The 15,518-nt window shown below is 46.6% G+C and overlaps 1 protein-coding gene across 18 annotated transcripts in view; it reads left to right on the top strand.

The window, feature by feature from the left end:
* Nucleotides 1-15,518, top strand: part of Dgcr2 (DiGeorge syndrome critical region gene 2) — a 77,013-nt gene that overhangs the window by 23,477 nt on the left and 38,018 nt on the right. For 17 of the 18 annotated variants that reach the window (XM_076548440.1, XM_076548434.1, XM_076548438.1 and 14 more), the window contains one exon: nucleotides 11,511-11,633. Coding sequence is in view for 2 of the 18 variants with exons in the window: in XM_006983532.4 (XP_006983594.1) it covers nucleotides 11,511-11,633 (123 nt within the window). In the remaining 16 variants the exon portion in view is untranslated. Of the gene's footprint in view, nucleotides 1-1,952; nucleotides 2,057-11,510; nucleotides 11,634-15,518 lie in introns of those variants that run through there. The other variant, XM_076548446.1, reaches the window with a different exon arrangement.

Raw genomic sequence — 15,518 nt, 5'->3', positions numbered from 1 at the left:
GCCATTCATTACTCTCGAAGCTGATGAGATGAATGCTGGGTGTCTCTCTTCTCAAATACATCACATAAAATTTACCGTCTTAATCATTTCACTTTTGGTGTGGTGAGGATTAAACTTGGGGAAAACATTCTGGGAAATACTCTGCTCTGAGCTATATTTCCAGTCCTTCACTATTTTTTTTTTTTGCATGTGTATATATGACAATGTGTGCAGTTTATGTGAGAATGGGCATTATGTGGAGGTCAGAGGACCACCTAGGTGTCATTCTGTCCTAGCCTTTCACCTTGTTTGAGACAGTGTCTCTTGGTTGTGTGTGCTTACGTGAGGCGGGCCGGCCTGAGAACTCACAGGGATGCTCATGTCTCTGTCTGCCTCCCATTTTGCTGTAGGAGCACACGGATTACAGAAGCACGATACTACATGCAACTTTTATATGGGTTCTAGGGATTCAAACTCAGGTCCCCCATGCTTTTAGGGCAGGCGGTTTACACACTAAGCAATATTTCTAGCCCCTTAACTATTTTAAGCATGTGATTGAATGGCTGAAAGTACATTCATATTATTGTATAACTGTCACTACTACACATTCCTGCAACTTTCCACCATACCAGATAGAAACTGTACCAGTTAAATAATAATTTCTCCTTCTCTCTTAGCCCCTGGCAGCCACTAACCAGCTCTGTCTCTATGGATCTGTCTATTCTGGACATTTTATGTAATAGGAATTATACTGCATAGCCTTTTGTGGATGTTTTTTTGACTTATCATATTTTCAGGTTCATCCACATTATAGCACATATAAGTTATTATCACCAAGTAGTATTCTGCTGTATGAATATACCACATTTTTTAAAATCTATCCTTCAGCTAGTAAATGTGAGTTGCTTCTGTCTTCAGCTGTTATAAATAAGTGCTGATGTGGACGTTGGTGCCCAACTACCTGTTAGTCTCTGCTTCCAGTTCTCTTGAGTATACGTCTGTGAGTGAAATTGCTAGTTCATAGGCTAATTCCATGTCTCTGCCGATGCTGAGTCATCTCACACTACACTGAGTAGTGCTCTAAGGCTCCGTTCCCTACACCCTCCCAGGACATTTTCACCTTAAGAAGCAGCAGTTCTCAGGACAGGAGGTGCTAGCTCATTGTGGTTTTGACTTGTGTGTCTCTTGATGACCGGTGTTGCTCATTTTTTCATGTTTGTTGATTGTATTTCTTTAGAGAAATATCTACGTGATTTTTTTTAGTTTTGAATTGAGCAGTTGTGTTTTTACATTGTTGTAGGAATTCTTTATATATTCTGACTATTAGTGCCGTATCAGATACTAAATTTAATATATTTTGTTCCATCCAGTGGGTTATTTTTCTAAGTCCTTGACAGTATCATGAGACCTACAAACATTTTTCTCATGAAGTCACCATTGTGTTTTTTCTTTTGCTGGTTTTGCTGTTGGTTTTGCATCCAGGAAATGGTTTCCAAGACTGACATTAGGAAGTACCCCCTGTTTCCTAGGTGTTTTATAGTTTTAGCTCTTACAGTAGAAGTCTTTGATGTACTTTGAGTTAATTTTTATATTTGTATTAAATGAGGGCCAGCTTCCTTTTCAGATGACTGTATCGTCATCCTTAAGTACCAGTTGCTGAAAAGACTGTCATTTCCTGGGTAATAATGTAGTAATCAACTTTGTGTTATGGTGACAAAATACCCAAGAAAATCAACTTCAAGGAAAAAAGGTTTACTTTTTTAGTTAAAGGAGGTGTTGTGGTTTGAATGAGAATGGTCCCCATCATAAACTCACATATTGGAATGCTTGGTCTCTAGTTGGTGGAACTGTTTGGAAAGGATTAGGGAGTGTGGCCTTGGAGGAGGTGTGTCACTGCGGGTAGCCTTTGAGGTTTCAAAAGCCCACACCATTCCCAATTAGCTGTCGGTGTTTCATGGTTATGGACAGGTTTGCAAGCTCTCAGCTGCTGCTCCAGTGCCGTGCCTGCTGCCTGCTGCCTGCTGCCTGCTGCCATGCTCCCCAGCATGCTGGGCATGAACTCCAACCCTCCGAAACTGTAAGCCCCGACAGTGCTTTCTTCTGTACATTGCCTTGGTCGAGGTGGCTCTTCACACCAACAGCAAAGAGAACTAAGAAAGGGGAAAGCGCAGGTTTCCTCCAGAGGTCCAGTCTAAGATTAGAGGCAAGGCAAGATACTGTGCAAGTACTAGATGAGGTAGAGGAGGACATTCACACTGGGTGCAGGAAGCAGAGAGACAGGAAGGGCATGTGGAGAAGAGACATCCTTCCCAGTGAATTATTTCCTCTCACTCGTCCCACCTAATAGCCCACTGAGCCATGAGCTCATCGTAGATTAACCAGTCATGAGGTCGGAAACCTTATGATTTAATCCTCAGCCGTATCAACTGAGGACTCAACCTGTAACATGCTTTTTTTGAACACATTTCATAGCCACGTACAACAGATGTAAGTGGAATTGCTGGGTTATATTGAAAATCTGTGTAGTATTTTGAGCATGTGCTTGGGTTCTTGTGGAGCTTTTTTCAGCTCTAATAAACCACATAGAAACTACTGATAGATAGAACCCACATAGCAAAACCTTGTTGAGCTCCCCAGTGATGTTAGCACATGAAGAGGCCCTGGGTTAAAATGTGGTAAGGGTGTGGGGTGGGGTCTGAGGACTGCTGGTGCACCAGAGCGTCTTGTTTGGTGCTGTGGCCACACGTTTGTGTAAGGTGGCGATAGTGACAACAACATTGTCCTTGGCTGGGAAGAGCTGAGCTGCCTCCCTCATGCCCAGCAAGGAGGCTGCCAGGATGCTGGCAGACCCAGCTGCAAAGCAGGGTGGCTCTTTTAGCCACTTCTTGTATGGCAGAAATTCCTACTAGTTGCTTTTTGGAAGGGCCGAAAGGATCTTCAGAAAGAAGGCAAAGGAAATGTTGATGTGCCGCTAACATATAGCTAAGCCCGACAGAATCGCCGTCCAGCACACTGCAGATGATACAGAATCTGTAAGTACCAGACTTCACCTGCGTGGTTCAGCGGCCCACCCTCCTGGCCAAGAACAGACACTTACATTGTTGGAAGGTAGGGTCCCAAGTTAGTGAGGTACCCCCTGGTGAAGTGCTCCCAGCACAACCCCTGCTCTGGGGGGAGGCCAGGCAGGCAAAGAACCTTCCTTCTTGACACTTGGTCCACGTGCCTGCTCACTGAAATAAGGTTAGACTAAGCAATCCAGCAGACCTGGCTGGGGAGGGGAGGGAAGGGTGGGTTCCAAGAAGAGGGGGTGTGTCCTGAAACCTGAGATCCCAGTACCCCAGAGTAGGGAGGTCAGGTGTATTCAGGATGAAGAAAGACAAAGAAAGCACTCTGCTGAAAGCCTTCTGCTCAGCACAGCCTTTTTTTAAAAAGAAAGTTTAAAGGTCAGTTTTAGCCAGATCTGTCTGGTTACAAGGAATAACTGGGAGGAAGAAGCTCTTTTCTCTGAACTGAGGAAGGAAGCACAGGTGCTCCTGGAGCTGGGGTGTTAGGGGTCCCTGCCTATCCTGGTTTTCACCCTGCCTCACGGACACACACAGCTTGGAGGGTCATGCTTCAGCATCAGCCCCCGGTATCTTACAGTCTCTGATTACCCGTCCTGGGACAGACGGCTTGGACGGTCTACACAGGCAGTTCTCACCTAGAGAGCCTGTTGGAGCCTCGGGACCCTTGGCTGGAAGGAGTTTACACACACCCCACCCCACAAATACAGCCGGGTGTGTGTGGAAATGAGGGGCTGTTTGCCAGAGCAGGCCTGCTGATCTCAAAATGTTTGCTTTTGAAGGAAGTAATAGGGCTGTTGGGAAAGAAAACCTCAGTGAATGACCAATTCCTAAAGGAATTTGAGGCAGTAGTACATTGAAACTTCTCCATTGGTTGGTTGGTTGGTTGGTTGGTTGGTTGGTTGGTTGGTTGGTTGATTTTTGAGACAGAGTTTCTCTGTGTGGACATGACTGGCCTGGAACTCAAGAGATCCAGGCTGCCTCTGCCTCCCAAGTGCTTGGATTAAAGGTTTGCACTACTACCGCCTGGCTGCATTGTGGCTTTTTTTCTATAGAGTGAATAGTGTTAAAATACTCTTTGCTAGCAATGTTTTTGTCTTTTCTCAGTATAGTTTATAAATTAGTTTTTAGCCAAACTGGAAGACCTAGAATGGCTTGGGAAGAATGGTATGTTTCAGGGACTTGACTTAATGCTTAGGGGTGGAGGCCAGAAGAGACTAATCCCCATCGTTAATTCCTCATTAGATAAATAGTCTTCAGCAATGAGTCAGCCCTGGGACTGTAATTATGAAGCCTGGTTCTTGTTCTGGAGCTGCAGTAATAACTGAGCCAAGCCTCACTTGTCCAGGTGAGGAAGCAGGTCATGGAGGAAATGATTAATCTTGACTGACCTCACTTGAGAACATTAAGTGACTGATTATGTACACTGAAATCTGTTTCATGGCAGTTTTTAAAACAGCCTTATAATAAACTACACATATTTAAAATGTAAGAGTTGGGAGATCATTGTCCCATCCCCGTCCCCTGGGGTCTCATGATGTACTTGTTACTCTTTGGTTGTTTTCTGTTCCTCTAGACACTGGAACTCACTCTGTAGACCAAGCTGAGCTGTCCTATTTCAGATTTGCTTGCTGCAGCCTCCCAAGTGCTGGGATTAAAGGCTGCTCCACCACTGCTGACTTGCTACTCCTAAAGATTTCTCTCTCACTGGACTCAGACTTAGAAGTAGATACTCACCAGCTGAAGAGATGGCTCAGAGCTTAAGAACATGTACTGGGTTGGTTTTTTTTGTTGTTGTTGTTTTTCGAGACAGGGTTTGTTTGTGTAGCTTTGTGCCTGTCCTGGAACTCGCTTTGGAGACCAGGCTGGCCTCGAACTCACAGAGATCTGCCTGTCTCTGCCTCCCGAGTGCTGGGATTAAAGGTGTGCACCACCACCGCCCTGCTCTCATGTACTGTTCTTGAAAAGGACCTGAGTTCAATTCCCAGCACCCACATCAGGCAACTCACAATTAACCTATAATGCCATTTCCAGGAGATCTGATGCCTCTGGCCTTCTGGGTTATTTAGATTATATTTACGCACCCACACACAGATGAACAGACATACGCAGAATTGGAAATAAAGTAAATCTTCAATGAAAGAATTCAAAGCTCTCAGGGAGGGCACCTTGTCTCTTGGCAGTCGCGTTTTCTTTTGGCTTCCCTCATATTCTTCAGCCTCCTCCTCCTCCTCCTCCTCGTTTTTTAGTGCATTGTTTCTTAGCGCAGCGTGTCCACCTTTGTGCAGCAGCACACATGTAAGAACAAGACGCTGAACATTGGGTGCTTTTGGTCCTGATCCTCACCGTCTTTGCTGAAGGGCTTCCCAACAGCATGGGAGGAACCCGGGCTCTTTACAGAGGTGGAAAGGCTTCCAGAGTCGGCCAGCTCTGTCGGGCCCCAGTCACCGAGGCACAGTAGTATGGCAGTTCAGGAATCTCCTTCTCTCCTTTTTCTAAACAAGAACCAAATTGAGAACGTCCAGATTGGCGTCCACAGTGCATCTGTGAACAGACTTGCGCTTCCCCTCTCCACTTCTCCTGGATCTAGAACAAGAATGCCTCTTACTCAGCAGCAGGCACACTTTGTGGATCAAGACACCTTGCTTCATGGGAAAGGTGTTCTTCCCAGTGTTGATTGGGATTGGAACCATTATCCTTGCATTTTTCGCTCAGAACATCAGCAGCTACTTCTGTGGCCACACGTGTTTCATGGAAAGCACGAAGCTTAAGTTTGTTGTCTACTTCAGTGAATTTCTGACCGTCAGTGACTGGAAAGGAGATAAGTCAGCTTCATCTAGGCATAGCCTACTACCTGAGAGCCCCCCCCCACACACACACAACAGCTTTGATGTGTGTGGTATCTCCATTGTGTGCACATTGTATGGTACACCTGCCCATGTGGGTGCATGTGGAAGCATGTCTTCCTGAAGCAGTTTTCCATCTTACTTTTGCAGACAGGATGTCTTGCTGAACCTGGCTGGAGCTTACCATTTCTACTAGACTGCCTGACCAGTAAGCTCCTGTGATCTTCCTCTCTCACCACAGCCAAGATAGCAAGCATACCAATTACCAGCACAGATGTTCTCCTGTGCCCTTCTGTAGTCTCCCATTGCCCTCTCATTTCTGACCTGCTCTCTGATGTTGCAGATTGAGGGTGTGTTTTTAAGAAACTCAGGAACTCTCCTGAGTACATACTGGCTGCTTTCACTTGATGTAATCAAGACTCATCTGGCTTTTAAAAGCTTTATAATCATTAGTAGTTATGTCTATGTGTCTGTGTGAATTGTCGCCCCTGGAATTAAAGTTACAGGCAGTTGTGAACTCTCTGATAGAGCTACTGAAAACCAATATCAGGTCCTCTGAAAGAGCAGCAAGCACTCTTAACACTTAGCCGTCTTTCCAGCACCCATCCCCAACCCCAGCCTTTGCATCCTCTTAAGAACGGGTTCCAGCTGGGTGTGGTAGCACGTTCTTCTTCTTTAATAACAGTGGGCATGGCTGTGTCTGCACGGGGTCAGTGGGCCACATGCGGACCTGGTGCCTGTGGTGGCAGAGAGGGTGTCAGAATGGCCGGCCTGGGACCAGAGTTAGAGACAGTGGTGAGCCACCGTGTGGATGCTAGGTGTCAAGCCTAGGTCCTCTGGAAGAGCAGCCAATGCTCTTAACCTGGAGTTCTCTCTCCAGCCCCTAAAGATTTATTTGTATGTATATACATGGCTGTGGGTGCAGTTGTGGGTGTGTGGATGTGCCCCTGGAGGCCAGCAAGGGTCATGAGATCCCTTGGCTGTGTGTGTGTGTGTGTGTGTGTGTGTGTGTGTGTGTGTGTGTGTGTGTGTGTGTGTGTCTGTCTGTCTGTCTGTCTGTCTGTGTGTGGGTGTTCCCCTGGAGGCCAGCAAGGGTCGTGAGATGGCTTGGAGCTGGAGTTTGGGTGTTTTTGAGTTTCCTAGTGTGAGTGCTGGGCACTGAACTCTATCTTCTGATAGAGTGGTAAGCTTTCTTAACTGCCAAGACATAGCATCAGTTCCTGGCATATACTTTTAATCCCAGACAGAAGCAGAGGTAGACAGATCTCTGTGAGTTCAAGGCCAGACTGGTCTACATAGCAAGTTCCAGGACAGCCAAGGCTACAAAGTGAGACCCTATCACAAAAGAAAGAAAAAGTTACAAAATTAAATGAAGTCCATCTTATCTGCTTTTTATTTTGTAATTCAGCATACATCTTCACAATCTTTACCTGAACCAAAGTTACAAAAATTTTCCATGGTTTCTGCTCAAATTTTGATAGTTTGGAGCTTTACATTTACATCTAGGCCTTTGATGTGTTTTGAGTTACTTTTTCTTTCTTGTACAAGGAATAGCACAGTGCTTTCTTAGTAGATAGCCAGTCATCCCATGTCCACTTGTTGAAATAGCCTTGAACTGGGAGATCCACCTGCCTCTGCCTCCCAAGAGACGGGTTAAAGGTGTGTCCCCACCATGGGCTCTGTGACCCCTCTTGGTACCTGCACTGCCCTATCTCAGCGTCTCTGCCATGCTGCATGGTTCGCTGTTCCTTCTGCTGGGTCCTGGAATGCCTCACTGCTCTGAATTCTTTGTATTTCCATAAATTTTAGAGTCAGCTTGACAGATTCTACAATCAAGCCTGGTGGAATATTGTTGGTAGCATTGAATTTGGGTAAACTGAGATCTTAACCATTTGAATTTTCTAATCCATGAATACTGTACATACTTTAGGTTCGGGTCTTTTAAATATATCTTTCAAGAAAGCCATGTTTTTGTATTTTCACTAACAAGATTTAAACGTCTTTTGTTAGATTTATCACCTTTTTTCCTTGGGTCTTTTCATTTATTTATTTATTTATTGAAACAGAGTCTTACCATGTAGCTCAGGATAACTTTGAATTCAGTCCTGCCTCAGCCTCCAAAGTTCCAAAATTATAGGCATGTCCAACTTATAATTATTTTCTAATGCTGTTGTTTTTGGTAACTTCCTGAACTCTGAATTTCTGCAAGAGTTGACTTGGGGGGGGGGTTGTTGTTGTTTTTTTTTTTTTTTTTTTTTCCGAGACAGGGTTTCTCTGCGTAGCTTTGACTTTTTTTTAATCCCAGCACTTGGGAGGCAGAGACAGGCGAATCTCTGTGAGTTTTATGCCAGCCTGGGCTACCAAGTGAGCTCCAGGACAGCCAGAGCTGTTACACAGAGAAGCCCTGTCTCGAAAAATCAGAAAGAAAAATTTTTTTAGTTTTATGTTTACTTACATGTGATGTATGCCTCTTAGGTGTGAGTGCCCTCAGAGGCCAGAACGGGGCACTATATTCCTGGCAGCTGGTGTCACAGAGTTGTGGGCCACTTCAGCGTGGATATTGTGAACCAAGTGTGAGTCCTGTAAAAGAGCAAAGCATACTTTTAACAAGTGATCCATCTCTCCAGCCCTGATACTAGTTCTTCTTTAGTTTGTGGAATTTTTCTGAATGAAAACATTTGAGCCTGGACTTGACTTTGTGTAAAACAGAAGTACTAATATTTTGACATTGAGACTTAACATTGTGGTCTGCAAATGTGTTGAGCTGTGTTCACAGTTGTCCTGGGATGAATGTGATCTGTGGGGCTCAGTTGGACACACCTGTAAAGGTTTTTTGCTTCTTGAGGTGCTGAGGCTCAAACCTAAGATCTCCTAAGTCCTCGGGAAATACTCCAATACTAAGCCCAATGAGCTGTACTCTAGCCCTTGTATAAAGGTTTTACTAGATGCGGAGTTTCCTTTTCAGTGGAGGTTATTGATTTCCTTCTGCACGAGACTGGGCTTCCCATTCTCCACATGCTCTTCACCACGGGCTGCTTTTACTGAGTTGCAATGCACTAGGAAGGTGTTCACCAGGTGTAAGACCTGACCCTCGGCATTCCGGTCCCCAGAACCGTGTTAGTTAAACTGTGGGTTTTAATGTGAAAAGACACTTGAATTGCTCTCCTACACAGCATGTAGTAAACACACCAGGTTGCATTTCCTGAGTTGACAAACGAAGCATGGGGCAGCGCTTCCTCGACCTCCAGACTCTGATGCCGTCCGTGACACTGTCTGTGACACTGTCTGAGGGCCCAGCACTGCTGGGTAGTGACGGACACTCTGTGAGTTGTTCTGTCGTGGGTCCATACTCAAGGTGATCGCCTGTCTCTTCAAATTGGCTTTTGCCACTTGTTCTTGTGTTTTTTCATTTATTATGCAGAGGATCAGGTTGAGGGATCGGCTTTGTGTGTCTGTGTGGAATGTCACAGAAGGGTGGTGGCACACCATTGTCCTGCTGTCAGATGTCACAGTCCACTCTACTCTGCGATTGTAGTCTTCTGGAAGAAAAGAATATGTAGACTTAGGACAAACAAAAGATAAAACCACACTTTGGATTAGAAATAGATGCTACCAAATAGTTCTGTTTGATATCACCCTTTTTTTTACTGCTGCTGCCATGGTGGATCAAGATCCTTATCAAATGATATGGTGGGAAAAGATAATGTGAAGAGAACCTGCCTTTAAAATAAGCACACGGATTTGTGTTCCTCTGTCCTGCATCTTGCCTCAGTCCCTACACTGTTGTTTGTAATGACCCACTCTGTGGTAGAGTCTGTGGTAGGAGCAGGAAGTGCTGTGGAAAACACGCAACATCTAGTCATTCCTCCATCCTGACTGTGTGTATCTGTGTTTAAGTTAGCTTATGACAGCATCGGCCCTCCTTGACTTCCGGTTGCTTATACACCAGTAAAGCTATGGTGACCCCAAATACCATAATTGGAAAGGACATTTAACATACCTAGCCTGCAGGCACGTGGTTCAGCAGCATGGTGTTGCCTTTGTTGCTGAGAATGCCGCTCATCTGTTGTTACGTCATGACTGACTAGAAGTTGTACACACTGCTCTTGTTTAGTTTGAGGACCTGCCACATCCTGGTTGTCCAGGAATAGCTCAGGTCCAAATCAAATGTGATTCCTGCTGAATGTGACCCACCTAGTCTACAGTCACATTGTAAACTGGGAAGCATTTGTGCATAGTTGTTTTTAAAAACATTTTTGTCATTTTATGTGGATGAATGTTTTGCCTGCATGCATGTCCTTGCACCACATGTGTGCCTGGTGCCCATGGATGCCAGAAGAGGGCGTTGTATCCTCTCGAACTGGGTTCTAGATAATTGTAAATGCTGTGTGGGTGTTAGAAATCAAACTCAGGTCCCCTGCAAGAGTCCCAGCGCTCTTAAGTGCTGGGGAAATGGAAACAGCCAGCCTAGCCCTAGTCAGTCATCTCAGGCCCATGAGAAACGCTGTTTTAAAAACAAAGTGGGAGCCGGGCGTGGTGGCGCACGCCTTTAATCCCAGCACTCGGGAGGCAGAGCCAGGCGGATCTTTGTGAGTTCGAGGCCAGCCTGGGCTACCAAGTGAGCTCCAGGAAAGGCGCAAAGCTACACAGAGAAACCCTGTCTCGAAAAAACCAAAAAAAGAAGAAGAAAAAAAAAAAAAAAAAAAAACAAAGTGGATAGTGCCTGAAGGAGGATCACACGCACGCACGCACGCACGCACGCACGCATGGAGAGAGAGCACTGTACATAAGCCCAAGGATGTAGTTCAGTGGTTCTGTATGTGCTATTTCGATTTAGTCCAAATAATAAATGAGCAGACAACATGTATGGAAAGTAAGTCAGGCTAGAGAGAGAACTAGCTCTGTAGCTAGCTCTCTTTAAAGAGGAGGGCAACAAGTTTAAAAGTTAAAAAAGGATGCCCGGGGGCAGTAAAGGAAAAATCAGGAAGGGAGGGATTTGGCACTTGGCTGTAGTGTACAGGTTGTTGGCTTCTACAGAAGCCTGTGTTTTGCTGCATTAGTTTAACATTTTTATCTTGTCAGAAGCCACTGCCAGCTTTACCTTCTTCAGACATATCTTCTCATTTCTGCCTTAGTAACCTCTAGCTGCCTGAAGCATGCCAGATAAAGGTTAGAAATCCGTTAGCCCTGCAGCCTCCAAAGTCTGGGTTTCCAGTTACTTGAGTGACTCCCAACCATTCATTCACACAGTCGTCTTGACGCGCCTTCTGGTAAGGCCTGTTTCCTGGGTGTGGTTACTGTTACACCACACAACATCCTAGGAAACCCTGCTCCAGTGCCATCTTCTTGGAAGAGTGTTCTGGAGTCCTTCATCTTGTGTTGGCATACCATTTACATGTTCCTGGGAGGGAGGTGGTGCTGTATGTTCTGATGCAGGATGACAACCATTCTCCACCCTTGACTTTGGGAACATGTGTTCAAATCCCTGAGGAAGCAGGCTATGGGCAGCCACTCAGCTTCGGGACTGCTTTTGCCAGGGCTGCCATGGTGTGGAGAGAGTTCTGTCCGTCTAGTTTCTGCTTCTGTCCTGCGTCCTCAACAGCCTCTTTTCTTTTGTTCCCAGAGCTCCGGTGCAACCCTGGGCAGTTTGCATGCCACAGTGGTGCCATCCAGTGCATACCCCTCCCCTGGCAATGTGACGGCTGGCCAACGTGTGAGGATGAGAGTGACGAAGCCGACTGTCCAGGTGAGTGCAGACTGACCTGTCTCTGCCGTGGTCCGCAGGCAGGGAGTGGACCCACACAGTCATGTGGTCTGGACACATTGGAAGGGCAGTGTGAGCCGACCCCACTCTTGCCTTTTTAAAAAGTAAGTGGTGGATGTGGACCACCTCTAGAACTCTTGGGTTAACAGCACTGGGGACGTGATAATGCACATGGCCCTGGACTCACGGGCCCTTGGGAGTGAGGCCTTCTGAAGGGTGTGTTCAACACTCTGGCTGCGGTATAGGTGCCTGCTGACACTTGGCTAGTGTGCTGGAAGTGTAAACTGTGAACTACCATTGCCCTTCCTTCCCTTGCCCAGTCATTCTCTAGTGATGTGGTACTTGGGGGTTTTCTTGTGGCCCGTTATAAGCTCCTAAAGACATATGGAAAGGCCACAAGTTTGTAGGTTGTCAGTTACCCACTAGTTTCTACCTCAGCACCCTGACGGATATAAAGCAGCGTGGATAATAGCATTCATTCCATCCCCAGGTAGGTCGGTCTCAACGTGAGATAGGAGAGAAGGCAGCATCCCAAGCACGTGTCCATGCCTGTGTGGTGTTTGGAGACTCACTCACACATGCACACTGACTCACCATCTTCGTGCCTGTCCCCAAAGGCTTGTCATGTAGTAGAAAGGCTGTGCTTTCTCAGTGAGAAAGTCCTCCACGCACTGAGATGAAGGAAAGCTCTTTACCTAAGCACCTGGTCAACTGGGATAAAGCCCAGATAGCAGTCAGCTCCCAACAGAAGGTTTCCTTGGCTTACATGCACCTTAGGCTTATCCATCGCATGCACACTGCCATCCTTAATCTCTTCTGGGTCTTGGCCCCAGGTTACACTTTAAACAGTTGAAACAGAGACAGGAGGCTGCAAGTCTGCCTTGAGGAGATTTACCCAGCAAAGACATTACACATTACCCGCATTATTTAAGTGCGCCAGTGTTGTTCTTTCTCAAGTGGTTGTTACCCAGGACGACTGGCCTGTCTGGCAGAGTTATGTGTTTCCTATGAGAGCACAGGGAACTCTATGGCAGACCTGGACTTAGTGATGGTCATGACCCTGTTGTGGGAATCTTTCTTGAGTAAGCACTCTTGATACCAATGAGAGTGGAGAGAAGAGACGTCATTGGTAGAACAAAGCCGGGAATAGGTCCTGAAAGGCTTTAATATCAGATCCAGTTTGCATGCTCAGTTTATACTCTAAAACCCACAAGTTGGAGCAAACAAGGAAGCAACCGTATACAGAGGTGTAAGCAGCAGTCGGCCGGTTGTTAAAGGCCACGCGCATTGTGTCAGCTATTCCTCCTAGGCCTTCTGTCCCCGGGAACAGGGGAGTCATGCTTGGCAGATGGGCTACAAGCAGTTCTATCAGTAAATCCCTAAATGAATCGGTCTGTACTAATGGGTCTTTTCTACTTCAAGTCAGTGCTGTCCCCTCCCCACAAAGCTGGGCATTAGAGGTATGTCCTTAGTAAGGGAATCCAGGCCTAATGGCTGGTCATAAGGTAGAGCTGTCTGTCTCCTTTGTCAAGGCAGTCAGAAGCTAATGGCTGGTCAGTCCTGGTGAGTAAACATTTACCTCCTAGCCTCCTAAGTTTACCTTGTCTCTAGCAGGCCTGGTTAGCACACTGCTTTTCTTGGGTTATTTTGGAGGTAGTGCTCCTTCAGATCAGTCCCACTGTGTGACTCAGTGTCTCCTAAGCAGCTGTGTTAGTAAGTCCCTTAGAACATCGGTTCTGTAATTTGATCAGTCATACTCCAACTCAAGAATCACAACCTTAAGCTGTGCAGGCAGAAGCAAGCAGGTCTCTAAATCTGAGGCCAGCCTGGTCTAATAGTTCCAGGCCAGCTGGTGTACCTCCTGTGTCCACCTGTTAACTTCTCACTACATGTATCCTATGTTTCTTGTTGTGTTCTTGGAATTCCTTTGTTCTGTTCTTGCATGGATCAATGTGCCTTCCTTCCAGCCTTGGCTCAAATGTCAGCTGCCATGGTGAGAAGGTCCCTTTGTCCCTCTGGTTGAGTCACCTGACCTCTCAGTTCATCTAGAACTGCTGGTTAGTGCTCACTGTGGAGGGTGCAGTGGCTGTTCTTGGTTGTCAACTTTTCCATGTGTGGAATGAACTACAATCCAAAAATGGAGGGCACACTTGGGATCTGGATCTTGAGGCAAGAAGACAACATGCCTTTGATCTGGATCTTGAGGCTGGATGATACACCGTTAATCCAGATCTTGAGGCAGGAGGGCACACCTTAATCTGGGCCACACCTTCTGTTGGAAGCCGATAGAAGGACAGTGGAAGAAGGAAGGGTTTGTCCTTCTTCGACTGCTTGCCCTCACCTTGTCCGCACATCTAGAAGACCAGTGGAGACGGCCAGCGTCGTGGGACTGAGCGGCTGCTGCATTCTTGGACTTTCCATCCACAGCTAGCCGTTGTTGACTGCAGCCTGTGAGACATACACACACACACACACACACACACACACAGGAGAGAGAGAGATTCATTCCATAAGTTCTGTGACTCTAGACAACCCTGACTAATACAAGGGGCCCGTTCTTCATTTCTCCTTCCAGAGCACAAGCCTCAGAGCAGGAAGCCTCTCCTCTCCCTACATGAGCCCTAGTCTGAGGTAGAAAAGATACAGCCTGGGCGGTCAGGAAGGTGTCCAACAGGAAGTAACAGTTAAGCTCTGCACAGTTCTGAGGGGCTTCCACAATAAGATGCACTGCACCTGTAATCTCAGCCCCTCCGAAGGATGAGGTGGAGGATTGCTTGAGTCTGGAGTCGAGTGGAGACTTGGCGGCAGAGCAGAGGGTCCTCTCTAACACAGAGATGGGCCAGTAAGTTCTACTGTACACAGAGCAGAGGGTCCTCTCTAACACAGAGATGGGCCAGTAAGTTCTACTGTACACAGAGCAGAGGGTCCTCTCTAACACAGAGATGGGCCAGTAAGTTCTACTGTACACAGAGCAGAGGGTCCTCTCTAGCACACAGAGATGGGCTGATGATAAGTTCTACAGTACACAGAGCAGAGGGTCCTCTCTAGCACACAGATGGGCTGATGATAAGTTCTACAGTACACAGAGCAGAGGGTCCTCTCTAACACACAGATGGGCTGATGATAAGTTCTACAGTACACAGAGCAGAGGGTCCTCTCTAGCACACAGAGATGGGCTGATGATAAGTTCTACAGTACACAGAGCAGAGGGTCCTCTCTAACACACAGATGGGTCGGTAAGTTCTGCAGTACACAGAGCAGAGGGTCCTCTCTAACACACAGATGGGCCGGTAAGCTCTGCAGTACACAGAGCAGAGGGTCCTCTCTAACACACAGATGGGTCGGTAAGTTCTACAGTACACAGAGCAGAGGGTCCTCTCTAGCACACAGATGGGCTGATGATAAGTTCTACAGTACACAGAGCAGAGGGTCCTCTCTAGCACACAGATGGGCTGATGATAAGTTCTACAGTACACAGAGCAGAGGGTCCTCTCTAGCACACAGAGATGGGCTGATGATAAGTTCTACAGTACACAGAGCAGAGGGTCCTCTCTAACACACAGATGGGCTGATGATAAGTTCTACAGTACACAGAGCAGAGGGTCCTCTCTAGCACACAGAGATGGGCTGATGATAAGTTCTACAGTACACAGAGCAGAGGGTCCTCTCTAACACACAGAGATGGGCTGATGATAAGTTCTACAGTACACAGAGCAGAGGGTCCTCTCTAGCACACAGAGATGGGCTGATGATAAGTTCTACAGTACACAGAGCAGAGGGTCCTCTCTAGCACACAGATGGGCTGATGATAAGTTCTACAGTACACAGAGCAGAGGGTCCTCTCTAACACACAGATGGGCTGATGAT

Source organism: Peromyscus maniculatus, chromosome 12, assembly GCF_049852395.1.
Source record: "Peromyscus maniculatus bairdii isolate BWxNUB_F1_BW_parent chromosome 12, HU_Pman_BW_mat_3.1, whole genome shotgun sequence".
Lineage (NCBI taxonomy): Eukaryota > Metazoa > Chordata > Mammalia > Rodentia > Cricetidae > Peromyscus > Peromyscus maniculatus.
Note: the sequence above shows the minus strand (reverse complement) of the source record. Positions and strands in the feature narration are given on the sequence as shown.